The 27,585-nt window shown below is 45.0% G+C and overlaps 1 protein-coding gene across 1 annotated transcript in view; it reads left to right on the forward strand.

Moving 5' to 3' along the window:
- The window catches only part of NALCN (sodium leak channel, non-selective), a 690,956-nt gene that overhangs the window by 618,312 nt on the left and 45,059 nt on the right, over positions 1–27,585 (forward strand). The window contains 3 exon segments of the mRNA XM_030201343.1: positions 7,433–7,526; positions 18,524–18,656; positions 25,736–25,851. Coding sequence (XP_030057203.1) covers positions 7,433–7,526; positions 18,524–18,656; positions 25,736–25,851 — 343 coding nt within the window.

Raw genomic sequence — 27,585 nt, forward strand, 5'->3', positions numbered from 1 at the left:
TATACCATAAACCATTCCACAATTTTTTATCAATACTGGTTCCCTATCCCAAACTATAGAGATATATTCTCATTAATATCATAATACAAATTATATGTAACATGTTAACAACCATAGCAACATTACAGAACTGTTTCCCAGCCATCTACCCCCCCCCCCCCCAATCTCTTCCCCACCTTAACCTTAACACTTCCCCCTCCCCTAACCCCCAATTTTTATCAGAGTAATGAAGTATTGCCTAAGGCTTGGTTTCTGATAGACCCTTGTGATCCTGAAGGAAAACCCTCCTTTATTCCCCCTCTCCCCCATCTCTCCCTGTCTTTCTCCCACCCAGTTCTCCCTGTTTGTGACCTAACCCAACCCCTCTTTCTGTGAGGCTGTCATTGGAATGCTTTTGTGTTTCACTTATATATTCTGATATTTGATCAACATTTGCTTATTTCTGATCTGAAGAAGGATTACCTCCAAAAGCTAATCAAAAATATATTAAGTTACTACAATAAAAATTATGTCATCTTATTTTCTTTTCTATATTTTGATTTACTTTGATTAGGTGTATAGGTGTTGTAAATGATCAGAGGCTGGCTATTTATGAACACGTGCTATAACATACCTGCCCTGTGCGTTGGCTATGTTTTTGTGCTTTTCTAACAATAGGCCCTTTCCAAATAAAATAATCACCCCCACTTTTCTGTGGTGGGCCCTTCTATGTAGTCCCTCACCCACGAGCACTGTAATTTACCATATTCAGTACAGGTGAGATGCATTTCTTGCAGTAACGCTACTTGTGCCTTATTTCTATTTAAAGCTTGAAGTATCTTGCTCCTTTTGATGGGGCAGGATAGTCCCCCCATATTCCAGGAAATTATTTTAACCATTGTTTATAACATCATACCGACTGGAAACAAAGACAATTGTATACCAAATGTAAGGAGGAGTGACCCAGCCTCCACTCCACCTCCAACAATTAGATGCCCTTTGTAAGCCCATTCTAATACCTCCACCCATACAGTTTGGGTTATTAGTCTTTAATATCTGATGCCTACCCATCTGCTCTGTATCCCACCATGAAAGCTCTCCCTAACCCCTATTCCTCTCCCATTCATATCCCCTATATCCTTCCCCTCCCCATGTAGTCCGTCCCCCACTACCAGCATCACCTTTACCCTCATGCTCTGCACCCCATTTACCAAGTCCAAGCTAATGGACTATCACGCTTTAACCCAGCCCCTCCGCTCCCCCCAACCTCAACCATCAGTTGCCTAGCGGTTTCTGGTGTATTAATCTACTAAATTATTGAACTTAAAGCTAAGCACAGCTAGAACAGAAAGAATGAAGCAGTCAGTTCTCCCTTCAGTTTGAGCTGCTGTTAAGGGTAACAACACAACATAAGAACATAAGAATAGACATACTGGGTCAGACCAATGGTCCATCTAACCCAGTATCCTGCTTCCAACAGTGGCCAGTTCAGGTCACAAGTACCTGACAGAATCCCAAATAGTAGCAAGGTTCATGCTACTGATCCTACTACTTACTACTATAGCGCTACTAGACGTTCACAGCGCTGGACAAACAGTTACTTTCGCCATGTCTGTCTCAATAGCAGACTATGGACATTTCCTCCAGGAACTTGTCCAAACTTTTTTCTAAACCCAGATACACTAACCGCTAATACCACAACCTCTGGCAATGAGTTCCAGAGCTTAACTATTCATTGAGTGAAAAAATATTTCCTCCTATTCGTTTTAAAAGCAGTAGCATATCCAGACCTCAATTTTTGGGTGGGCCTGGGGGTGGACTAGGTAGGCATGACCCATGCATTTTCTCTCTGACTTCTCCCCCCACCCCCCCACCCCCAAGCAGTAAAGATGAATACCTTGGCTGGTGGGGATCCCCAGGCCCTGCCAGCTGTAAAATCCATTCTGGAGCTCTCATCCCCTCGGCAGTCAGCTGCATGTTTCCAGCCACCAACACTGCCCCCCCATGCATGCTCAGTTCAACCAGCATGCCCCATGCATACATGCACAAGGGTGCCAATTTAACTGAGCATGCATGGGAAGTGAGGGGGTAGTGACGGCAATAGCAGTTGGGAACACACTGCTGACTGTTGTGGGGATGAGACTGCTTGGGGACTCCAGAAAGGACTCTTCAGCTAAACTAATGATGTGCATCACCACTGGGTGGACCTGAAGTGAAACTGAGTGGGCCCTGCCCACCCGGACCCACTCGTGGCTACGCCACTGTTTAAAAGTAACACCATGTAACTTTCTTGAGTGTCCCCTAGTTTTAGACTTTTGAAAGAGTAAAATATCGTTCTACACCACTCAGGATTTTGTAGACCTTTATCATATTCCCTCTCAGCCATCTCTTTTCCAAGCTGAAGAGTCCTAACTTCTTAAGCCTTTCCTCATATCATTTTGGTGGCCCTTCTTTCAACCTTTTTTAATTCTATTATATCTTTTTAAGACACAGTGACCATAATTGCACACAATACTCAAGGTGTGGTCATACCATGGAATGATATAGAGTCACTATAATATTCTTTGTCTTATTTTCTATCCCTTCCCTAATAATTCTTAGCATTCTGTATGCTTTTTTGGCTGCTGCCACACAGAGGCGTAGTTAGGTTTTGACGTCTGGGGGAGCAGATTTTTGTAAAATAGGCGCCAGAAGGGTAGGCCGGCCATAGCATCCCACAGCAGAGAAGGTGCAACTAGACATTCCTAGAAAAGTCAAGGTACTGCTAATGCGCCCCAAGCCAAGGGGACACTGGTGGCTTTTTTAGAGTCTCATTGGGATTAGCACATTTTCCAAGGGAATGTACCTAGGCTCTGACTCTCCTATAAAGGGTAACAACCAAATAGGAACTTTTACAATGTAACCTATGAGCTGCTGCATTCTTTATTGTTGGTAGCATTTTTATTTAATCTCATTTATATTAAACATGCTGGTTTGTGCAGCATATAGATATACACACAGGAAGTATTGGTTTAATTGTTTGCAGTACTAATTTGTACTACACTTTAAATCATTGTCATTTGGAGAGTCTAGCTATAGGGACTCCCCCTCACACCCTGTATTCGTGCACAGATGTTTTCACCTAGTAAAGGATCACCAAAACAGACATCAGATTCAGATGTGATTCCATCTGTCCCAATGAAAGAAGAGTTTGATTTTACTTCCATTTAATTTCAGCATATTCCATCTTTATAACGCCGGGCTTCCCAAAGGCAGATTACAGCAACAGTTGGATATTCTCACTGAAATTTTGCCATCTCTGTATAGTATAGAACAGTGTAGAAAAATGAGCACTAAATACAGAGATTATAACTGCGGTTTCTACCAGCTATAATAATTTTTAATCTGTTTTAGTGATGTCCAATTTTTATTTCTTGATATTTATATCTAAATATGGGAAGCTTTCAAATAAATTAAAAAGCTATCAAATAAGTGAAAAAGAAAACAAAATCTTTGTCCTCCATCTTTTAAGGCACTGCCTATCCAACTGGACCTAGATAGGAACACCCCATCTCCTGTTTTCTTCAATCTACTTGGACATCGCCCCTTGCTTTCCTGGCCCCCCTCCTCTCTGGGTCTGCCTTGCTTCCCCCCCCCCCCCTCTGAAATCTCTTGCTTCCCTTGATGACCCCTCTTCTTTTGACTATCTTGGTCTGCCCTCCCCACACACACAGTGTATTTTATTTCAATTATGTCCTTTTTAAAATTTATTTTATGGGCTGAAGGCGAGAGAGAGAGATTGTTTTTGTGTGTGTCCACCCCTCCCCATTTTTTTCTTTTATGGGCTAAAAAAGCAAAAAGGGCTGTGTGTCTACCTCCCCCTCCTGTCCATCGATTGCCTTCTGTAACCCCACCCCCCTCCTGTCCATCTATTGCCTTCTGTAACCCCCCCACCCCTCTCCTGTCCATCGATTGCCTTCTGTAACCCCCAACTCCTCCTGTCCATCGATTGCCTTCTGTAACCCCCCACCCCCTCCCTCCCTCCCTCCCTCCCTTCCTTCCTCTCCTCTCCTCCCTGAGAATGATATTTTTAGCTGAAACAAAACAGCTAGTGCTGCAGAGGAGGAACCCTTCCAATTTCCATCCCCAGCCCACACACACAGTCAGCAAGCACAGCGCATGCAGTCCCTTACCCCACACAGCCGTCAGAGTCAAGAGCTTAGCTGAAGCTGAGGCCGAGAGAGGCTCCACGTTCGAGCATCAAACAGCTGGGCTCAGTCTGTACTGGTGCCGAACACCGCACTGACTGGCACTGTGCCCGAGGAGGAGGACCCCTGGGCCTGGCTCTGGCTCTGCCTCTACAGTCTGCCCCACAGTGCTGCTTAAGAAAGTTGTAGTTGGGTCCGTCAGGAAAAGAGACGATGAGGTCAGAGGAACGTCGTTGACGTCGAGACTCGAGAGCGGGTTGTCCTCCACCACGGTTAGCTCAGCTGTCACTCTGTTCCCTTCCTGGTGGTGCTGTAGTAGCCTGTATGTTATAGCACCCTTCCTTCTATTTTCTCTCCATCAACCAAATCCTAATCCACAACAGAACATTGTCTCTTATCCCATGGATTTTTAATTTTCTCAGGAATCTGAAAATCTAGATACAACATATCAAGCCAACATTATTAAGCCATCCAGAGCTCCTCATCATGGGTCAGCTCCCAACCCTCAGCCAACAGTCCATCCAGAAAGAACCAGCCTCTCTTCCTTGTAGGTTTGACTCACATGTGAGACCCTCAACTTTGCAGGGTAGAAAACTACAAATATGATCCTCCTTTGAAATACAGCAGAGTACAGATAGAATTGAAAAATGAACTTGCAGAATTATTGTTAGTAATATGTAATTTATCTTTAAAATCAAGCATGGTACCGTAAGATTGGAGGGGGGCCAATGTAACGCCTATTTTTAAAAAAAGGTTCCAGGGGTGATCCAGGAAATTATAGACCGGTGAGCCTGACGTCAGTGCTGGGCAAAATGGTAGCTACAATTATAAAGAACAAAATTACAGAGCATATTCAAAACCATGGATTAATGAGACAAAGCCAATATGTATTTAGTGAATGGAAATCTTGCCTCACCAATCTATTATATTTCTTTGAAGGGGTGAAGAAACATTTGGATAAAGATGAGCCAGTCAATATTGTGTATCTGGATTTTCAAAAGGCATTTGACAAAGTACCTCATGAAAGACTTCAGATGAAATTGGAGAGTCATGGGATAGGAGATAGTGTTCTATTGTGGATTAAAAACTGGTTAAAAGATAGAAAACAAAGAGTATGGTCAGTATTCTCAATGGAGGGTAGATAGTGGGGTTCCCCAGGGGTCTGTGCTAGGACCGCTACTCCTCTAGATCATATTTATAAATGATCTAGAGATGGGAGTAACTAGTGATGTAATTAAATTTGCTGATGACACAAAGTTATTCAAAGTTGTTAAATCGCAAGAGGATTGTGAAAAATTACAAGCGGACCTTACGAGACTGGGAGACTGGGCATCCAAATGGCATAGTATGTTTAATGTGAGCAAGTGCAAAGTGATGTATGTGGGAAAGAGGAACCTGAACTATAGCTATGTAATGCAAGGTTCCACATTAGGAGTCACTAACCAGGAAAGGGATCTAGGTGTCATCGTTGATGATATGTTGAAACCCTCTGCTCAATGTGCAGTGGCGGCTAAGAAAGCAAATAGAATGTTAGGTATTATTAGGAAAGTAATGGAAAACAAAAATGAGGACGTTATAATGCCTTTGTATCGCTCCATGGTGCGACCGTACCTCGAATATTGTGTGCAATTCTGGTCACCGCATTTCAAAAAATATATAGTGGAATTAGAAAAGGTACAGAGAAGGGCGATGAAAATGATAAAAGGGATAGGACAACTTCCCTATGAGGAAAGGCTAAAGGGGCTAGGGCTTTTCAGCTTGGAGAAAAGATGGCTGAGTGGAGAGATGATAGAGGTCTATAAAATAATGAGTGGAGCGGAATGTGTAGACGTGAATTGCATGTTTACTCCTTCCAAAAATACTAGGACTAAGCACGCAATGAAGCTACAAAGTAAAACAAATTGGAGAAAATATTTCTCACTCTGGAATTCGTTGCAAGAGAATGTAGTAAAAGCAGTTAGCTTAGCGGTGTTTAAAAAAGATTTGGATAGCTTCCTAAAAGAAAAGTCCATAAGACATTATTAAAATGGACTTGGGGAAAATCCACTGCTTATTTCTAGGATAAACAGCATAAAATGTATTGTACTGATTTGGGATCTTACCAGGTACTTGTAACCTAGATTGGCCACTGTTTGAAACAGGATACTGTGCTTGATGGACCTTCGGTCTGTCCCAGTATGGCAATAATTATGTACTTATGTACTTGCATCTGGATTTGTGCAGAATAATCTTGAAAACATAATGTGCAGTTGTTATTATGGGATAAAGGTTTCTCCATTTTAATTGCTTGGACTAATGTTTGCGCGAAGTTTAATATCTTAAATATTACTGCATTTGATCTATGATAGTTGTGCACCTAATTGTAGCAATTGAGGAATCTAGGTATCCAGAAACTCCAGGAGTTCTCCATCCAGCAGGGTCTCCAGCAGGCCTATCAGGCATAGGGCAGTATGCCGAGATGACTTTCCTGGTCCTCCACATTTTGTTCTAGGTCTGCCAGGTGCTTTGCATGCTTGTCTTTAGCTGTGTGGATTCCTGGGCCTGATCCTCGAGTGTGCAAGTGTGCTGTTGATGAGCTTCGAATGCCAGTCCAAGACTGTCTAGGCATTCATGAGCAGTTTCTGCCCTGTCAAATATTTGTTGGAGCTTTTTGTCAAGACCTGTTTCCACCACAGCCATCATCTCTTCAGTTATCTCTGTTGTCCAGGCCAACCTGATTGATGGACACTGAGGGCTTTGCGGAGCAATGCTCTGGATCTTAACATCTTTAGACCATTGCTTCTCCATATCCTTACACTGGGGTTTTGATGTCATGTCTTCCTTCAATTCCAGCTCAAGAGCACCTCGCTGATGCCATAGATATTTCCAGGAGTGAGCTAGATAGTTGTTGCCTCCAAATGGGTGGATTTATACAGAATGTGGGTCAAAGTAGATGGGGGAATGGAGGAGTTCTGCCTATCAGTTCTCACTCCTTCCCATGGTGTCATGTCTCAAAAAATTTATTTTTAATTTTTTTTGGTACACGGTTAGTACATGCACATTTGTCATATACCACAGGACGCCTGAGCGTGCCCCATGTCATTTTAAGCTGTGTTAGGTGCTCTTTAGTGCCTAACACAGCTTAGTAAAAGGGCCCCTAAAGTAATTTGATTTCAGGGGACACTAAAAATGTCCCACAAAAGATGTAATAGCTTTTTATATCTCTTAATATTCTCTCCTCAAAGAGGAAATATTAGAGCTGATGTATTTCTCTTTTTTCTAAACAGGCATGCAAATTTTTCTTCAGCTGGCAAAGCCATCACTGTACTTTTTAGAATTGTGACAGGTGAAGACTGGAACAAGATTATGCATGACTGCATGGTAAGTATCGTCAATAAACACAAGAAATCTGCTTATGAAAAAATATAGCATTCCTTTACTAAGATGTGCTATGAAATGGGCTTAGTGCATTTTAACACTGGATTTTCCCACATGCTGAGCCCATTTCTAACACGGGCTTAGCATGTGGGAAAATCCAGTGTTAAAATGCGCTAAGCTAATCTTTTTCTTTTTGTAGGTCTCATGCTGTTTTTTTCCATTAGCACACAAGTGCTGCTGCAAAAATAATAATTTTTTAGCACTTACCACCTCCTGTGTAAGAGTTACTAAATGCTCTTGTATTAAGTCTGTATTATCCAGTTAGCATGTGCTAGTGTGGATGCGCTAGCTGGATAACATATCCATGTCCATACCCCACCCATACCCCACCCCCTCTCAGCACCACTTTAATTAGTCCCAAATATTTAATACCAGGCCATGTCCAGCCACCAGCATTGAATGTTCAGGTATGACCAGACTTCTCCAGGTTGCCAACATTTATGTGGGTCCTAGCTGATATTAATCCTGGACCCACATAAGACACTAATGCAGGTCCTAGCTGAATGTCGACTGGGTCTTGCATAAGGGGATGTGTGAGGGGTGTCATTTCTCAGCTGTTCAAATCTACCCCCACCAAATCAGCATCCAGCCTGTCTCCCAATGGACAACATGTCAACAAAGTGCTTCCACGATATTCCCACCCGCCCGACACGCATCCATGGTAGTATAGAAGGACATAGCAGGAGTGCTTCCCCTCCACTCCCATCTCATCTAGATCTGGGTATAAAATGGTGCCTCCATGAACCCTAGTAGTAGTACCAGAAGACTACCGCCAAGGTACAAGGATGAGCCATTTTGCACCCAGAGCCAGACAGGGCAGGAGTGGAGGGGGTCCACTCTTGACCCATCCCATTATACCACAGATACTCCCCCCTCATTAAGTCCTGAGGTGTTGGGTGAGTGGGGAGAGGAAGGGGGCAGCTTTGGTGCCATTAAGAAGGTGGTCAATTGGGTGGGAGGAGCATCAGGGAAGTACTTTATGGACATTTTGCCCATTAGGAAGGGGGTTGGTGGATAGAAGGAGCATTGGGGGCAGTTTGTTTGCATTTTGCCTGTCTGGAGGGGAGTTGGGTAAGTCATAGGTGGAGCATTGGGGGGTGCTGATTTGGCATGGGGGGGATTGCAACCAGGGGATCAGAGATGTTGGTGGGGGCAGGATCAGCTCAGCAGTTTAGTGGATGTGACCCAGTAGTTATGCAGGTACCAGCTGATATTCAGTGCCGACACCTGCATAGTTAACCTGGCAAAGTTAGAACTACTATTTATGCAGTCCTACATGCCCAGTCAACTATGCAGCCACCAGCACTGAATATTACTGGCACCAACGTAACTCTCTTGGCTGCTCCCCAACTCTGCCCTTGGAATGCACAGTCTTAAGATGGTCAGTTAATGCAGATATTCAGTGACACTGCCCAGTTAAGTGCTACTAAATATCGGCGGCTGGCCCACTGAGCTCTATCTAAGCGGGCAGGAGCCTCTCCTGCTTGCTTAAATTGCTTTGAATATGGGGCCCAAAGTTATTATGATACTGTGGTTGGATGTTCTTTCTGTTTGATCCTGCTTGATTTTGGGGAGTGGGGGAGGGGAAATTCTTATGAACAAGATATGTTGGGTGCATGTAACATTCTTTGTTTATGTATTGTAGCAAAATTTGTTATTGCAAGACCGTTGAGTATAAGAGCCAAACACTTCTGGTCTATACTGTGCATTATCCCCCAGATTCTACAAAGGGCGCAGATCCCAGATAGGTGCTCAAAGTAATTAGTGAATGGGCTCCAATAATTTACGTAGGAAATTATAATTGTTGCAAACTACATCTGCACGCTTGATTTTTGTTAGGGAAATTTCATGAAGCAACTCCACTCTTAAACAAATTGCATTGGTTTAAAGTTGATTTGTGTCTTCATTTTAAAATAGCTTGCATGGTTTATAAAAGTTTTCATAAACTTAATTCGGAAAATATAGTGCAACTTTTAACATTTACTTATAATAGTTCACATTCAAGAAGTATACAGAGGTTAAATTTAGGTTTTCCATCAATGAAAAAGGTACACCTAAAGTCCATTTGGGAATAATGTTTTACTTTCAGAGTGCTAAAATCTGGAATAGTGTTCCATATCAGATTTGTCAAATTTTATCTTGTTTTTAGGCACTTAAAAATTATTTATTTTTAAACCAACAATTGTAAATTGGTCTCAAGATGGATAAGGAAAATTGATTTATAGTCCCTCAAATGTGAAGGATTCTTTGTTATAAGTACATAAGTATTGGCACACCGAGACAGACCAAAGGTCCATCAAGCCCAGCATCCTGTTTCGAACAGTGGCCAATCCAGGTCACAAATAACTGGCAAGATCCCTAAAAAGTTCTATACATTTTGTGCTGCTTATCCCAGAAATAAGCAGGGAAGTTTCCCCAGGTCAATTTAATAATGGTCTATGGACTTTTCCTTTAGGAAGCCGTCCAGACCTTTTTAAAACCCCTCTAAGCTAACCGCCTTTACCACATTCTCTGGCATCCTTTGGTTTAAAAGCAGAATATAAAATGAACAATACAATGTTTTTCAATAAAAGATTTTTTTAAAAACCCTCACATTTACCAATGAATTAACACAGATGAAGTCAGTTATCATGCATTAACACAATCTAATGTGTATTAAAAAGTTTCTTTTTAAAATAAATTTGTGAAATAAGCCAACAAATTTCATGAAAAAGTCTAAAAATGACCCAAAATTGAGCAAAACACTTTTTCTGTGCACATCCATACTTTCAGTCAATCTATACCAGCCATACAGGGATTAATTGGAGAATCACCAAAATAAGGACAAAAAAGGCAACTACAAAACCAACAGTTGATCACCAGGAGGGCTATGATGAAACACTGTAACAAGCCAATGGGCTCAACACAGAACCGTGTTTTGGTGAACACCTGCTTCAAGAGTCACAAAATCTAAGACGCTGCAGTGCCTAGCTTGTATATATACAATAGCCTCTATAGAGAAAGTATGTGTGCTGAGTGCAAGAGCGCAGGAACCACCAAACTTCCACAAAAGCAGTTTTGTGAACGTTTGGTGGTTCCCGCACTCTTGCACTCAACTGACTAGTGAAGGAGAAGTGCTGCTCTGGATACAGAGTATGGTAACTTCTTGTGGATAGATTTATACTACAAGAGGAAGATATGTTTTTAAACCCCTGCAGTTTTAATCCTGATGCAGCCATTTTAAGGTGAAATGTGTCCACGCCAGATGCTTGTGCTTAATAAATTTCATACTCCTGATCTGGATCATTATGCATCACTATAGTCTCCCCAGCCCCTCCCTCAGGCAATGGGTGCACGCAAGGGTTCATACATCCTTAAAATACACAAGATATTACCAAAGTCGGTGGTTCCCAAAGCTAGTCCTGGAGGTACCCCAGCCAGTCAGGTTTTCTGGATATCCATAATGAATATCCATGAGACAGATTTGCATGCACTGCTTCTACTGTTTGCAAATCTCTCATGAATATCAGTTGATTATATATAAATCTTCTATCACACCATATTATACAAATAAATGCTCTTCCCCAAAATGTGTGAAAAGAGTGCTCAGTGCATCCCCATCATTCCAACCCTGGAACATGATGGTTACCAGATGATAATCATTGCACCAACAGCTATTATTATACTTAAATAAAATATTGAAGAAAACTATACTTATCTTAAAGTCTGGAAGCCAATCAGTTCCTTATCAAGCTGCTGATGTCTTCTTAAATTATGTTCCAGAGAGGAAATACATCACATCCTTGTGCAGAAAAATGTTTCATACACATCCCTGTTCAAACGTTTTTGTTCTCCGTATGAGTTAGTTCTCTTTAAAAAATGTCCCCCAGAAAACATATGTACTAAGAGACTATTTTCATAAAGTCCCAGAATACTTTCTCCAAAAATTATCTCAAAAATATATCTGGGTTCTCAAGAATTCTCACTTCTTCAGCTAGAACCATCCACTGTTAAAACGAACCTACTCATCCAACTCACTCATTGTACAAGAACTCCTGTTATAAAACCATGCGAGCGCTACTCTGTGCTCTTCTCCTTGATTCTTAATCCTTCCCAAACGATCTTGACCAGATTACCTCTCTTGCCTTCTGGTACCATACACCCCGTCCTGCTCTGTGCCTAACTTAGGCGCTGGTATTTACATGAAGTTTTACTTGGCATAAATGGACGTGCCTAGAGTTAGGCTTAGGCATGGCCACTTGGTATATTCTATAAACTGGCTAGGTCGTTTACAGAATACACCTAGGCAGAAATATTTTCGGCGCCGATTCTTCAGGCACCATATATGGAATCTAGTCCATCATGCTTAAGGTTCAGAGCACAAATCTTTTGAATACTGGGCCCATACAGTAGAGATATTCCAGAAACAGCTACCAAAATGGTATGGAGTCTATACAAAAACACCTTTGAAATAATTCTAAAGGACCTAAATATGTACACCCCAAGAGGAAAAGAAAAGAGAGGAGATATGATAGAGACATTTTAAAATCACAAAGATACAAATAATATGCAGGCAATTTTGAGTAGAAATGCAATTATAGAACAAATGGTCATATGTAGCTCCAGGGAGTTGGACTCAGGAAAAACATTTTAAAAAAGATACCTTTCCAGACAAAGTGGTGGATGCATGGAAATCTGTGAGGGCAGATGGAAAAAAAAAGTAATGAAATTCAAGAAAGCAGGGGATAAGCAACATGGAGGGGCATAATCGAACTGGGTGACCATCTTTAAGGGCGCCCATCTGTAAGGACGTCCTGGCAAAGGGGCGGGGCATCCTGTATTATCGAAACAAGATGGGTGTCCATCTTTTGTTTCAATAATACGGTCAGGGACACCCAAATCTTGACATTTAGGTCGACCATCTTGACCTTTAGGTCGACCTTAGAGATGGGGGACCTCGGTTTTCGCCGATAATGGAAACCGAGGACACCCATCTCAAAAATGACCAAACCCAAGGCATTTGGTTGTGGGAGGAGCCAGCATTCGTAGTGCACTGGTCCCCCTGACATGCCAGGACACCAACCGAGCACCCTAGGGGGCACTGCAGTGGACTTCAGAAATTGCTCCCAGGTGCATAGCTCCCTTACCTTGGGTGCTGAGCCCCCCAAAACCCACAACTCTACACCACTACCATAGCCCTTAGGGATAAAGGAGGACACCTACATGTGGGTAGAGTCGGTTTCGGGTGGGTTTTGGAGGGCTCACATTTACCACCACAAGTGTAACAGGTAGGGGGGGATGGGCCTTGGTCCGCCTGTCTGAAGTGCACTGCACCCACTAACAACTGCTCCAGGGACCTGCATACTGCTGTCATGAAGCTGGGTATGACATTTGAGGCTGGCATAGAGGCTGGAAAAAAATGTATTTTTTTTGGGGGGGGTGGGTGGTGGTTGGTGACCACTGGGGGAGTAAAAGTACTACTACTACTACTACTACTTAGCATTTCTATAGTGCTGCCAGGGTTACGCAGCGCTGTACAAGTTTAAACACGGGGAGGGACAGTCCCTGCTCAAGAGAGCTTACAATCTAAAGGTAATAGACTACGCAGTCAGTGTAGGTAACAGGAATGGGGAAGGTGGTTAGGCGCCAAAAGCAAGGGAGAAGAGATGGGCCTTGAGTAAGGACTTGAAGATGGGCAGGGAGGGCGCATGGCGTATGGGCTCAGGAAGTCTGTTCCAGGCATAAGGTGCTGCGAGGCAGAAGGGGCGGAGTCTGGAGTTAGCGGTGGTGGAGAAGGGTACAGATAGGAGTGATTTGTCCTGAGAGCGGAGGTTACGGGTGGGAACATACGGGGAGAGGAGGGTAGAGAGGTAATGGGGGGCAGCAGATTGAGTGCACTTGAAGGTCAATAGAAGAAGCTTGAACTGTATACGGTAGTGGATTGGGAGCCAGTGAAGCGACTTAAGGAGGGGGGTGATATGAGAGTATCGGTTCACGCGGTAGATAAGACGTGCGGCGGAATTTTGGACAGATTGAAGGGGGGATAGGTGGCTAAGCGGGAGGCCAGCGAGGAGAAGGTTGCAATAGTCAAGACGAGAGGTAACGAGTGAGTGGACGAGGGTGCGGGTGGTCTGTTCAGAGAGGAAGGGGCGAATTTTGCTAATATTATAGAGGAAGAAGCGACAGGTCTTAGCTGTCTGTTGGATATGGGCAGAGAAGGAGAGGGAGGAATCGAAGATGACTCCGAGATTGCGTGCTGAAGAGACGGGGAGGATGAGGGTGTTGTCAACAGAGACGGAAAGTGGGGGAAGAGGAGAAGAGGGTTTGGGTGGAAAGATAAGGAGCTCAGTCTTTGCCATGTTCAGTTTCAGATGCCGGTTGGACATCCAGGCAGCGATGTCGGAAAGGCAGGCTGAAACTTTGGCCTGGGTTTCAACTGTGATGTCGGGAGTGGAGAGGTAAAGCTGGGTGTCATCGGCATAGAGATGGTACTGGAAACCATAACATGAGATCAACGAGCCAAGGGAAGAGGTGTATATCGAGAAGAGAAGCGGTCCAAGGACAGATCCTTGGGGAACCCCAACAGAGAGCGGGATGGGGGTGGAAGAGGAGCCATTAGAAGATACTCTGAAGGTGCGTTGGGAAAGATACGAGGAGAACCAGGAGAGGACGGAGCCCTGGAACCCAAATGAGGACAGTGTGTCAAGAAGTAAATTATGATTGACGGTGTCAAAGGCGGCGGATAGGTCGAGGAGGATGAGGATGGAGTAATGGCCTTTGGATTTGGCGAGGAACAGGTCATTGCAGACTTTAGAGAGTGCTGTTTCTGTCGAGTGTAGTGGGCGAAAGCCAGATTGAAGCGGGTCGAGGACAGCCTGAGAGGAGAGGAAGTCAAAGCAACGGCTATGGACAGCACGCTCAAGTAATTTGGAGAGGAAGGGTAGAAGAGAAATGGGGCGGTAGTTGGAGGGACAGGTGGGGTCAAGTGATGGTTTTTTGAGAAGTGGTGTGACTACTGCGTGCTTGAAGGTGTCAGGGACAGTAGCAGTGGAGAGAGAGAGGTTGAGGATGTGACAGATTGAGGGGATAACTGTAGGAGAGATGTTGGTAAGCAGATTGGTGGGAATGGGATCCGAGGAACAGGTGGTGCACTTGGAGGAAGAAAGAAGGCGAGCAGTTTCCTCTTCGGTGATCTCAGGGAAGGAGGAAAAGGAGGCCGGGTTAGGTTGGTTGAGGGAGTGGGTTAAGAAGTCACAGGGAGGAGAAGGCTTGGAAGTGAATTCAAGGTTGATCTTCTGCACTTTATCGCGGAAGTGGTCAGCTAGTGATTGAGGAGAGAGTGAGGGAGGGGTGGGAGCGGAGGGTACTTTAAGTAGGGAGTTGAGAGTGGCAAAGAGGCGACGAGGGTTGGAGCCAAGAGAATTGGTTAATTGAGAATAATATTCCTGTTTGGCAAGGAATAGGGAGGATTGGAAGGAGGATAGCATGAATTTGTAATGGGTGAAGTCTGATAGGGTGCGAGATTTCCTCCAGAGTCGTTCAGCAGATCGGGTGCAGGAGCGAAGGTAACGGATGCAGGGGGTTAACCAGGGCTGCGGATTAGTGCGCTTAGTGGGGCGAGAGACAGATGGTGCTAGGGTATCCAGAGCGGTGGAGAGAGTTTCATTGTAGGTAGAGACAGCCGTGTCGACAGATTCAGAAGACGAGATGGAAGGGAAGAGATTGGAGATGTGGGAGGATAGGGTAGGGGGGTCGACAGCTTGGAGATTCCTGAAAGGCGTGGTTATAGTTGGGCGAGGTTGAGGGGGAGGGTGATGAAGTGTGAGGGTAATTAGGTGATGATCTGAGATAGGAAGGACTGAGGTGCAGAAATTGGAAGGTGAGCAGGAAGAGACGAGAACGAGGTCGAGACAATGGCCATCACGGTGAGTAGGGGTGGTAGAGCATAGTCGGAGGTTAAAGGAGGATATCAGAGTAAGGAATTTAGAAGCGTAGGCATTGGATGGGTTGTCAACGTGAATGTTAAAATCACCAAGAATGAGGGAAGGAGATGCGGGATCAAGAAAGACGGTGAGCCAAGCGTCGAAGTCAGTAAGGAATGAAGAGAGGGGTTTGTCAGGGGGGCGGTAGATGACTGCAACTCTGAGTGGTAATGGATGGAATAGCCGGATGGAGTGAGCTTCGAAGGACGAGAAGCAGTGAGACTGCGGTAGGAGGAGGGGTTGGAAACTACAGGAGGGTGAGAGAAGTAGCCCGACGCCTCCACCGCGGCCATCTGGGCGGGGAGTGTGGGAGAAGAGATAGCCTCCATGACAGAGGGCCGCGACTGAGGCAGAGTCGTCAGGGGAGAGCCAGGTTTCAGTTAGGGCGAGCAGTTGGAGGGAACGAGAGATGAAGAGATCGTGGGTGAAGGGCAGTTTGTTGCCGATCGAGTGGGCATTCCACAAGGCACATGAGAAGGGGAGGGAAGAGGGGGGGAGGAGGGGAATAGGGACGAGGTTGGAGACATCACGGAAGCGTTTGAATGGAAAGGAGGAGGACAGGTGGGGGGGGCCTGGATTAGGGTTAATGTCTCCCGCGGATAGCAGGAGGAGGAGCAAGAGAGTGCGGAGGAGGGTGGGGGAGGTCGGGCGACGAAGGCGACGAAGACGGGGTGCACATAGGAGGAATGGTGAAGGGTTAATGGTAGGAAGGAGATGTTGGAGATTAAGGGCTAGGAAGGAGGAGGGGGACAGGAGAGATGGTGAGGTGGTGAGGGATGCCGTAGCGGGCAGGATGGGAGGGAACACAGGAGGGCAATGGGTTCCAGCGGTAGACAGCGGTAAGGGGAGGGGAAAAAGATTAGGAAGGGACAGGGCAAGGAAGAAGATGTGGACAGGGGCCATAAGTAGTGGTTACAATGTGACAGGTGTAAGTGTAGTGACAGAGCGAAGAGCCGGAGGCTTGGAATTGGTGGGATTGATGTACTGGAGAGTGGGTAAGTGCGTGGCTGGCAGGTTAGGAGGCAGGCAAGTGTGGCAGTGGCTGCAAGCTTGTAGGCGGGGTGAAGCAGGCTGGTGCGGATGGACAGGAACGAGCAGGGAGAGGCAGGTGGGCTGGAACAAGCAGTGAGGCAGGTAGGTTGACAAGTTAGCAGGTCAGCAGGTAAATCAGTGGGAGACAGGTTAGCGGGCGGGTTGGGGCATGCTGGTGCCGATGGATAGGAATGAGCAGGTAGACGCTGGAGAGCAGGTAAGTTAAGGGCTGACAAGTTAGCAGGTGGGCTGGAGCATACTGATGCAGGAGGACAGGAGTGAGCAGGGAGAAACTGGAGAGCAGGTATGTCAATGGCTGGTGAGTTAGCGGGCTAGTAAGCTAGTAGGCAAGTAAGTCAATGGCTGACAAGCTAGCAGGTTGGCTGGAGCAGCTGGTGCGGATGAATAGGAACGAGCATGGAGAAGCTGGAGAAGGCAGTCTGGAGCAGATGGACTGAGACAGGCAGGGAGAAGCTGGTTCAGGTGGATTGGAACACGCTGGAGCAGATGAGCTGGAGCAGGCAGGCTGGAGCAGGTACTGGAATAAGTAGGGAGAAGCTGGTTCAGGCGGACTGGAACACGCTGGAGCAGATGTGCTGGAGTAGGTAGGCTGGAGCAGGAGTACCGGAGCAAGTAGGCTGAAGCAAGCAAGGAGAAGCTGGAACAGTCGGACTGGAATGCTGGAGCAGGTGTACCGGAGCAAGTAGGCTGAAGCAAGCAAAGAGAAGCTGGAACAGTCGGACTGGAATGCTGGAGCAAACAGGGAAGCTGGATCGGTGGACTGGAACAAGCTGGGATTGGAGCAGGTGTATCAGAGCAAGTAGGCTGAAGCAGATGGGCTGGAACAAGAAGGGAGAAGCTGGAACGCTGGAGCAAACAGGGAAGCTGGATTGGTGGACTGGAACAAGATGGGATCATGCAGACTGGAACGAGCTTGGAGCAGGCGGACTGGAACACACTAGAGCGTTTGGACTGGAACAAGCAGGCTGGAGTAGATGGACTGGAACAAACAAGGGGGACGCTGGATCGGCGAACTGGAACAGGATGGGCTCAGGCGGACTGGAACAAGCTGGGAAACTGGAGGGCCGGAACAATCTGGGGTCAGGCGGACCGGATCGGAACAAGCCAAGCTGGGATCAGGCGGACTGGAACACGGTAGACTGGCTGGATTGCAGCAAGCAGGGGGGAGCTGGATCAGCGGACTGGAAGAAGCTGGAACCGTCAGACTGTAGCAGGCAAGCGGAGAGAGGCAGGTTCGGGTGGACCAGGGAAAGCTGGAGTAGCTGGGGTGTTCTCAGAGCAACCGAGCAACTGAGCTGGGCTGCCCTCAATCAGCAAACGAGTTTTGCTGGAGCGTTAATACTTCCTCCTGATGCAGGGAGATTTGCTGATCCGTGGTGCCTGTGGTGGTCATCTGGTCAGTTTGTGCACCTTTTCGAGGCTTGGTCTTGAAAAGAAAGGGACCAAGTAAAGTCGGCCAAATGCTCATCAGGGACGCCCTTCTTTTTTTCATTATCGGACAAGGACGCCCATCTCTTAACCACGCCCCCGTTCTGCCTTCGATACACTGCTGACACGCCCCCTTGAACTTTGGTCATCCCCGCAACGGAAAGCAGTTGAGGACGCCCAAAATCGGCTTTCGATTATGCCGATTTGGGCGACCTTAGTAGAAGGACGCCCATCTCCAAATTTGTGTCGGAAGATGGGCGCCCTTCTCCTTCGAAAATAAGCAGGATAGGATCCTTAGATGCAGGAAAGTGAAAGAGTGAAAGATGTACTAGAGATTAACAGAAGTTCTACCAACTGCAACAGAAAGTGATTTACAAAATGCAGTTATTATTTTATTGGTCTGGTATTTTCAAAATGAGTCTGATATATTATTAAAATCAATGGGAAATGCTTTTTATGCACTGTTCCTTTAATTTTATATGTGCTTTTCTTTTCAAGGTACAACCTCCTTTTTGTACTCCAGATAACAGCAGATACTGGGAAACAGATTGTGGAAATTATGCAGGAGCACTTATGTATTTCTGTTCATTTTATATCATCATTGCATACATTATGTTAAATTTGCTTGTAGGTAAGTAAAGCCATTTATATTGTCGTGGGGAAGGGGGAATCAGGCACGACTCTAGGTTTCTCCTCCGCACACATTGAACAGTTCTTAGAAATACACAGGGCTTTTTTTGTGCCGGTACGCACCAGTACGGCGTACTGGCACCTTTTCTCGCACTCCCCTACTTACTGTTTTTTTCTAGGACTCGGCAACCGAATGGTGCAGGCAGCGATTAAGAGAGGCTGGCAGCGTCAGAGCTTCCCTCTGCGAGTCCCGCCTATGCGGAAACAGGAAGTTGAAACAAAGTAGACGGGACTCGCAGAGGGAAGCTCCGACGCTGCCAGCCTCTCTCAATTGCTGCCTGCACCGTTCACGCTGCCGAGTCTGATGCTGGCAGCCTTTCTTTATTGCTTCGTAGCAGGCAGGCAGGCAGTGGAGAAGGAGGACGGACTGGGGAAAGAAGAATCGATAGAAGGGGAGGGCAGGGGAGAGAGGAGAATGACTGGACATCGATGTAAGGGGAGGGCGGGAGAGAGAGGAGAATCGCTGGACATGGATGGGAGGGGAGGGCAGAGAAGAGAGAATCTCTGGACATGGATAGGAGGGGAGGGCAGGGGAGAGAGGAGAATTGCTGGACATCGATGTAAGGGGAGGGCAGGGAAGAGAGAATCGCTGGACATGGATGGGAGGAGAGGGCAGGGGAGAGATGAGAATCGCTGGACATCGATGGGAAGGGAGGGCAGGGAAGAGAATTTCTGGTCATGGAGGGGAGGGGAGGGCAGGGGAGAGAGGAGAATCACTGGACATGGATGGCAGGGGAGGACGGGGCAAAGAAGAATCGCTGGACATGGATGGGAGGGGAGGGCAGGGGAGAGAGGAGACATACTGGACATGAATGGGAGGGGAGGGCAGGGAAGAGAGATTCGCTGGACATGGATGGAAGGGGAGGGCAGGGGAGAGGAGAATCGTTGGACATGGATGAGAGGGGAGGGAAGGGGAAAGAGGAGAATTGCTGGACATGGATGACAGAGGAAGACGGGACAGAGGAGAATCGCTGGACATGGATGGGGGGGAGGGCAGGGGAGGGAGGAGACATACTGGACATAGATGGAGGGGAGGGAAGACAGGAAGGAGATGCACATGGATGGGAGGGGAGGGCATGGAAGAGAGGAGAAATGCTGGAAATGGATGGAGAGAAGAGCAGGAGATAAAGGAGAATTGCTGGACATGGATGGATGGATGGAGGGGTTTAGGGGGATAGAGGAGAAATGCTGGACTTGGATGGAGGAGAGGGGAGAGAGAATTATTGCTTTATATGAATATGAATACAGGGGAGGGAAGAGAGGAGAAATGCTGCACATGGATGGAGGGGAGGAAAGAAAAAAGAAGAAGATGCACATGGATGGAGATGAGGGACAAGGAAGAGAGGAGAAAAACTGCACATGGATGGAGATGAGGGAAAGGAAAGAGAGGAGAAAAACTGCACATGGATGGAGAAAATAGGCAAAAGCTGGATTCACGTTATACCTCCTCCAGTCAATTCCATGGAGGAGGGCACAGCTTTTACTTATGGTTGTAGGGTCAGAAATGAAGAAGAAAGGAGGAAAGTAAAGAAATAAATGGAAAGGAAGCCCTGGAAACGGAGTTAAGAGAAGATAGAGAGCAGCAGAATCAGAGACTGGGACAAATATGGATAGAAAAACAAAGTCACCAGACAACAAAGGTAGAAAAAAATAATTTTATTTTCATTTTTGTGTTTGGAATATATCCAATTTGAGAATTTCCATCTGCAGTCTTATTTTGCACTGGGTATACTGGAGCTGTAACAACTTACAGAAATGATTTATAATGAAAAGAAATCAAGTTATTTTTTTCTCCTATACTAGTATAATATTTTCAATGATGTCTTTATATGCGCCATTGCTGGTGTAAGGGGTGTGGCTGATGTAGGTGTGGCTATCATATGGGTGGAGCCATATGTGGTGGCCCCACCCATAATGAGTACCGGCACCTTTTTTTCTACAAAAAAAGCACTGGAAATACACCAAGGAGCTTTATTATATTCTCAAACAAAACACAGCCTTCACTTTTGGCAGATGTATTCTCTCTGCGATTTCCAAACCACAAACAAGCTTCAGCTTTGGCAGATATATTCTCACTGCAGTTTCCAAAGTCCTCAAGCATAACAGTCTGTGCATTTCCCTGTTCTTCTTCCTCTCAGCACAGTTCAAACACAAATCCCTGACTTTCAGAATTTAGACATATGGGTTGAGCATCCAGGCTTCACCTCCTTCTAAGGGCTTAGGCCTTCCTCAGTTTCCTGGTCCAGCATCCTGTTTGGAGTCCTCCATGCCTCGGGTTAGGAAACCCGCTTACTCCTGCTGGCTACCAGCACCCACAGCTCCTTAGTCCAGCATTTACTATAGGGTCCTCTTTGCCCTAGGTTGGATAGCCCATTCATTCCTGCTGGCTATCAGTGAACACAGCTTCTTGGTCCAGCCTTCACTTTAGGGTCCTCTTTGTCCAGCGTTGGGTACACCATTTACTCCTGCTGGCCAGTTGCTGTGAGGGAGTTCTTTTCCCTGGGCTAGGGCTCTTGCCTCCAGTTCCTTCTCTCTCTCCAGGGGGATCTCCTCTTTCTGCCTTATTAGCTCCCTCCTTTCTACTCAGGTGTTCTCAAGCCACTCCCTTTGGGGCTCCGCCTTCTCTTGATTGGCAGATAGGAGTTTAGGGAAACTAGAAATTTCTCCTTCTAGGTGGCTTCCCTGTTTCTTAGGGAACACGAAAAAACCTGCCAATCCTTGGGATTCTGCTCCAGGTTTTCTTTCCCCTCCCAAGCTCTACATCCCTCCTTAGGCTCCTTTATACATCCCAAATGAGAGAAGTGGAATGTGTGCTCTGTAACTGCTCCTCTCAACACCACAATATGTATATTTATGTTATGCTATGCTATAATTGAATAATAATTGCCGTGGTTATTTGAAGGTTTTTCATTTAAAAATTTTAAGTTGCCTCTTAGAGTTAAACCCTTTTGTACGTTGACAGTGTACAAACAGTAAAGTTTGTAAGAAAGCACCAAACATAGGACTGAGAGTCAGAATACAATCAGTAGCAAACAGAAGTTATAATAGGAACAATTGTTTGTTTCATATTTTTAGCCTGTATATATTGTAGTCAGTTTTCAAAAAGAAAGTACCTCCATTGTTTCCCTTTGAAAATTATTAATTTCAATGAACATACACTAAAAGTGTCCATTTGCTTTGCATCTGCTACATGTTAGGCAAAATTGAACATGTCTATTTTAAAACTGAAAAGCTGAGATAAAGTACTTACACTATGAAAACTTGCATGCACTTTTAGCTGAGCAGAAGATGACAATGTTAGGCCAATTTTCCTGGGTAAGGGGCCTGTTTATTAAAGTGTGCTAAGCAAAGGGCCGGTCTTAGGCAGGAGCAAGCAGTGCGGCCACACAGGGCCTCACCCTCCCAGGGGCCCTGTGCTGCTGACTGCACAGGAATGGGGTTTGTGGCTTTTTTTTTTGTTTATGTTTTTTCCCCTCTGTTTCCTTTCCCTCCCTGTGAGTCATTGCTGTGCTAGTAGCGGTAATGAGAACAATCTGTCTGGATCGACCTGGCCCTTCCCTCTGCAGTGTCCTACCCGCGCTTAAACAGGAAGTTACATCAGAAGAAAGGTCTGTTCGGCCCAGACAGGTTGCTAGGCTATAAGGGGGAAGGGGAGATACAAGACAAGAAGTACTGGACCATAGGGATGGAGGGGAAGGGGGAGGAGACAAGTAAAAGCTGGATCATAAGAGAGAAGGGTGGGGAGAGTAAAGAGAGAGTTGATGGACCATTGGGGTGGAGGGGAAGGGGGAGAGAGAATTGCTGGACCTTAGGGGTGAAAGAGAGGGGAGAGGGAATTGTTGGATCATAGGGGTAGATGGGAAGAGAGAGCTGGACCATAGAGGTGGAGGAGAAGGGAGAGGGGATAGGGAGTGCTGGACTATAGGAGTGGAGAGAGAGGATTGGGCAGGACATGGAGATGGGCTACAAGTGTGGGTGGAGAATGAGAGAGGAAATATTGGGGTAGAAGAGTGTAGGAAGCAAGAGGGAGGGGAGATGCTTGGCATGTTGGAACCATGTGAGAGAGACCATCAGGGAACTCAGGGGAGAGGAGTGAGAAGAGGATGGTGAGTACAGAGGGTAAATTATTCATTGAGGTGGGGCTAGGCGTTGGATGGAGCAGGGTTGGGTAAGGGGTGGGGCTTGGCAAAGGGCTGGGGGACCCACCAAACTGGTCTGCACAGGGCCCTGCAATTGTTAAGACTGGCCCTAGCTAAGCAGTTAACATGGGTTTCAGAGTACAGCCCCACAGGTAAAAAGATAAGTGTTCCAATCTCGTGTACAACAATCTCCATCCTCCTTCTGGCTCCTAAATAACATGGTCAAGCCCCCTCCCCTCTCACCCCCACAAGATTACGATCAACCCCACCTCAGTTTATACAGCCCAGTAGTATTCATTTAATTTGTGACAATATAAAAATAAGTAACTTATGCATTCACCAGTTGCCGGAAAATGCATAATTTGCTTAAAATATTAGCCTGAGTATGACCAGGATATGACCATTTGGCAACTCAGATTTCACTAATTAATATGGGAAGCATCTACCCTGTTCAAATGAAATTACTTTGAGGCTTTGTTGCCAAGTCCCCTATCTCCTCTATTTTTAATTCAGCAAAAGAGCTCTGGACTTTGCCCTCTCACAACCTCCCCCTTGTACAGGATGCGATTTGATGCCCTACTCACTATCTAGTAGAAACAAAAGCTTCTGGGCCTTGTTTGCCTCCAAATCCATTTTACTCCCTATGCCCTTGGTCTTCCCTCACAGTCTTCAAAGGCTGCCAACAGGTCAGGTTGTCCCTGTCTAATATACATCAACCCTTCGGGACCCATATAGTTAAACCCCTGAAGACGCCTCCGGGTGAAACGCATCGTTTGCTTAGGGTTTGACGCTGTTGGAAGCTGTTCATTATACCGACCAACTGCGGTCATGTTGATGATTGAAAGTTGGTGAGGTGTGGTATATAAATGGGACAATGAGACATTAAAGGACTGAAATGTAATGGGAAGGAAAGTGAAAATTTCCAGAGGATATTAACTCACTTTGAAGATCTCGTAATATAAAGTTAGAAGTGGTACATTGAGGAGAGAAAATACTAAGGAAGAAAACGAAGTATACTGAGCAATCAAGTGTTTACGCACTATTTTGGATTGATTTAAGAACTTGAAAATATACAAGTGGAATATACTTGGTGGACTGTTATAAGAACTTATGAACATAGAGTGAAATCTTTGTTTAAAAAAATGTTTTAAAAAAGTGTTCAAATAAAAGTTTGTTCCTATGTACTTCAGGTCCCAAAGGGTCATGTATAATAGAGGAATATAGGATGGATGATGGATGATTGAAAAGAGAGAGTGGATTGGATGAGTGGTAGAGGAAGAGGAATATAGAAAAACCATTAGGAAACACATGTGCAGGAATGATTTATTATATGTTTGCAATAAAAGAAAAAATATATAAAAAGTTTTTAAGAGTAGTTACTTAAGGGTTGATTTAATCATAATTTGTAACCAAGTAGGAAAAAGGAGCTCATTAGTATTAGTACTGTCTAATATACATGAGAGAGATTTGTGTGCATACTACCACTGGCTGCAAATCTATCCAGTTAGCATGCACTAATGTGAGTGCACTAGCTGGATAACTCTTCATTGTTCATTCCACACCCATGACCTGTCTCCTCCCAAAAAAATATTAAAAAAAAACACAAATAATGTGCTTTAAGCCTCTTTTCTTCTGTTAAGCACATGTTAGTGCTTAGCACAGTTTAGTAAAAGGGTACCTAAGTTAGTTCAATTGCTTTTTTTTTCTTTTTTCTTTTTTCTTTTTTCCTTTTTGTTTCTATTCATTAACCTAGCTTCCTTGTAATCACCATTCTGTGGCAGTTACTCCAGCCTCTTTGGAAGTCTGATACTAGGCTTCGAACGGGGCAAGATTTTGATTTGCTATATTTGTGATCAAAACTGTGAAAGTAAATTTAGCCAGTTAGCACTGAAAAGCCATGATGATAGGCTAAATTGAAAACATTCCCTGGAAATGCTTGTAGAGCTGCTGCCTTTCTAACTGGATAAATGTGGGCATTTAAAAATATTTTATGTGTACAAATTTAAACAGTTAGATGTTGGGGAAATTTTTATCTAGTTTGGTTTATCTAATTAATTTCTGAGCTTAGTTTTTTTCTGTAATGAGTGCTAACAAATACTTTCCCTCGATAATCAAAATGATTTAACCAGCCAGGAACTGCTCCTGGCCAGTTAAACAGCGTTTAAGCACCTAACTACAGATATTAAGCAGGAGATAACTGGTTATCTCCTGCTGAATATCCCAGTTAGTGACTAGCCACTAACCAGTTGTATCATGTGATATAGGCGGTTATTCAGCACCAAACTGACTACTTCCTGAGCCGGTACGTCAAGCTCCATCTCTGGCCGTCTTCAAATCTAAGCTAAAAGCCAACCTTTTTGATGCTGCTTTTAACTCCTAACCCTTATTCACTTGTTCAGAACCCTTATTTTATCATCCTCACTTTAATATTCCCTTATCGTTTGTCCTGTTTGTCTGTCCTAATTAGATTGTAAGCTCTGTCGAGCAGGGACTGTCTCTTCATGTTCAAGTGTACAGCGCTGCATACGTCTAGTAGCGCTTTAGAAATGATAAGTAGTATGTTGAGCAGTCAAAATAGGTCGCTTAAATAGCAGGCCTATCTTTGACCTCTAAAATGTTTACTGGTTAGCACTGAATATTGGCATATCCGGTTAACTTTTTAGCATCCAAAATAAATCCAGATATTCAATGCCTGGGTTTAATGCTGGTGGCAGGCAGCAAACGCGCTGCCTGCTGCCGGCTGAATAACAGTCCCTTTGTGATGTTTTCTGGATCTTAAATGTAATCATTTATATTAAAGACTTTTTTCCATATCTAAATCCTGTTCTGTTTTTAAATATTATAGGTTTGCCAACGTTTAATTCTCTAATTTTGCTTTCAGCTATCATTGTTGAGAACTTTTCACTGTTTTATTCTACTGAAGAAGATCAGCTTCTAAGCTATAATGATCTTCGCCATTTTCAAATTATTTGGAATATGGTTGACGATAAAAGAGAGGTAAGTCACTTAGGGGCAGAGTTATCAACATGAACTACTGTTAAGATGCAGTGGTGTTCCTAGAGGGGCTGACACCCGGGGCAGATCGCCGATGTGCCTCGCCGCCCGGGTGCAGCGCCCCCCCCCCCCCCCCCCCCCCCCGGTGAAAGGACACTCCCCACCCCGGCGAAAGAACCCCCCCCCCCCCGAGTGCATGCCACTGGGGGGGGGGGTGCCGCGCGCTGGTCAGCTTCGTTCGTTTCCATGCTCCCTCTGCCCCGGAACAGGTTACTTCCTGTTCCAGGGCAGAGGGAGCATGGAAACGAACGAAGCTGACCGGCGCGCGGCACCCTCCCAGCGGCGTGCACCCGGGGCGGACCACCCCCCCCGCCCCCCCCCCTTGGTACGCCACTGTTAAGATGTTATTTTACTGTTAATCCTAGCTATTAGTAACAAGGTCTCACTGCAAAACATAAGACTTGTGGTAAAATAGCATGACTTAGTCACGTAATTATCAATGTGGACTACTGTTAAGACATGTTATACCACTAGCTCATGATGTAAATATGTGCGCTTATGTGCATTTTATTTATTTATTGGGATTTGTTAACTGCCTTTATGAACAGATTCACCCAAGGCGGTGTACAGCAGATCTAGATTAACATAAAACTTGCAATTTTGTTAACATCATAACAATAGTAAAATGACCAAATATAAACATAAATACAATAAATGAGGTAAACTTGGAAATATGATGTCAGTACAATTCTGTAATAGACATCATGGAAGAATATTCAGATAACGTAGATATAATACAATGTCAGCATAATACCAATGAAACAATAAGCAAGCAATAGAACATTCAAATAACATAGATATGATGTTAATGCTTTTCTATCTAGTTGAGGGGCCAAGTGCAGATACATAGATGGGGACAAGATGGGTAGTACAGAGTCAATTGGGATAAATAGATAGGTGGCTAAACTCAAGGTAAAATCTTTGTACAGTTAAACATGGTAAGAGAATGGTCTAAGTTACAGGGTTTCCAGCAAGCTAGTCAGTCGCCACATGTATTAAAGGCTTGTGAGAAGAGCCAGGCTTTAACCTGCTTCTTGAAGTAGAGGCAGTCTCGAGATAGTCGTAGCCCCTCTGAGAGTAAATTCCAGTGTGGGGGAGGGGCTACTCCTGAGAAGGCTCGCTGTCGGGTATCACATCATACAATTTCTTTTGATGGATAGTGATGATCCTTGAAAAGACCTTAGAGGTCTCAAAGGTGTATAGAGAGCTAACTTATTTTTTAAGTACTCTGGCCCATTTTGTCTGTGGACCTTGAAAATCAAACACAGAGTTTTAAATTTAGTCCTGTAAGGTAGCCAGTGTAGGTTTTGCAGGAAGGGTGTGATATGGTCACGCCGCTTGCAGTCTTCTATCAGTCGGGCTGCAGCATTCTGAATTAGTTGGAGCTGATGCAAGCTCTTTTTTTGTTTGACCAGTGTACAGGGCATTACAGTAGTTTAGTCATGACATTATCATGGCATGAACCACTGTGGTCAGACTTGTCTTTTCAGTATACAGAGAGTTTTCATAGTTGCCACAGGTGATAGAGACAATTTGTAAAGCCTTCAGGACTAGGTTTGGGAACCACTACTCTAGGCTCTTTTTCCTGTCCTACACAAAATCTGCTTGAGTACCTTCTGCACTTATCAGAGTTTTGATTCAAAAGCAACTCTCTTAGGGTTCATCTCATTTCAATTG

Source organism: Microcaecilia unicolor, chromosome 4, assembly GCF_901765095.1.
Source record: "Microcaecilia unicolor chromosome 4, aMicUni1.1, whole genome shotgun sequence".
NCBI classification, from domain to species: Eukaryota; Metazoa; Chordata; class Amphibia; order Gymnophiona; family Siphonopidae; genus Microcaecilia; species Microcaecilia unicolor.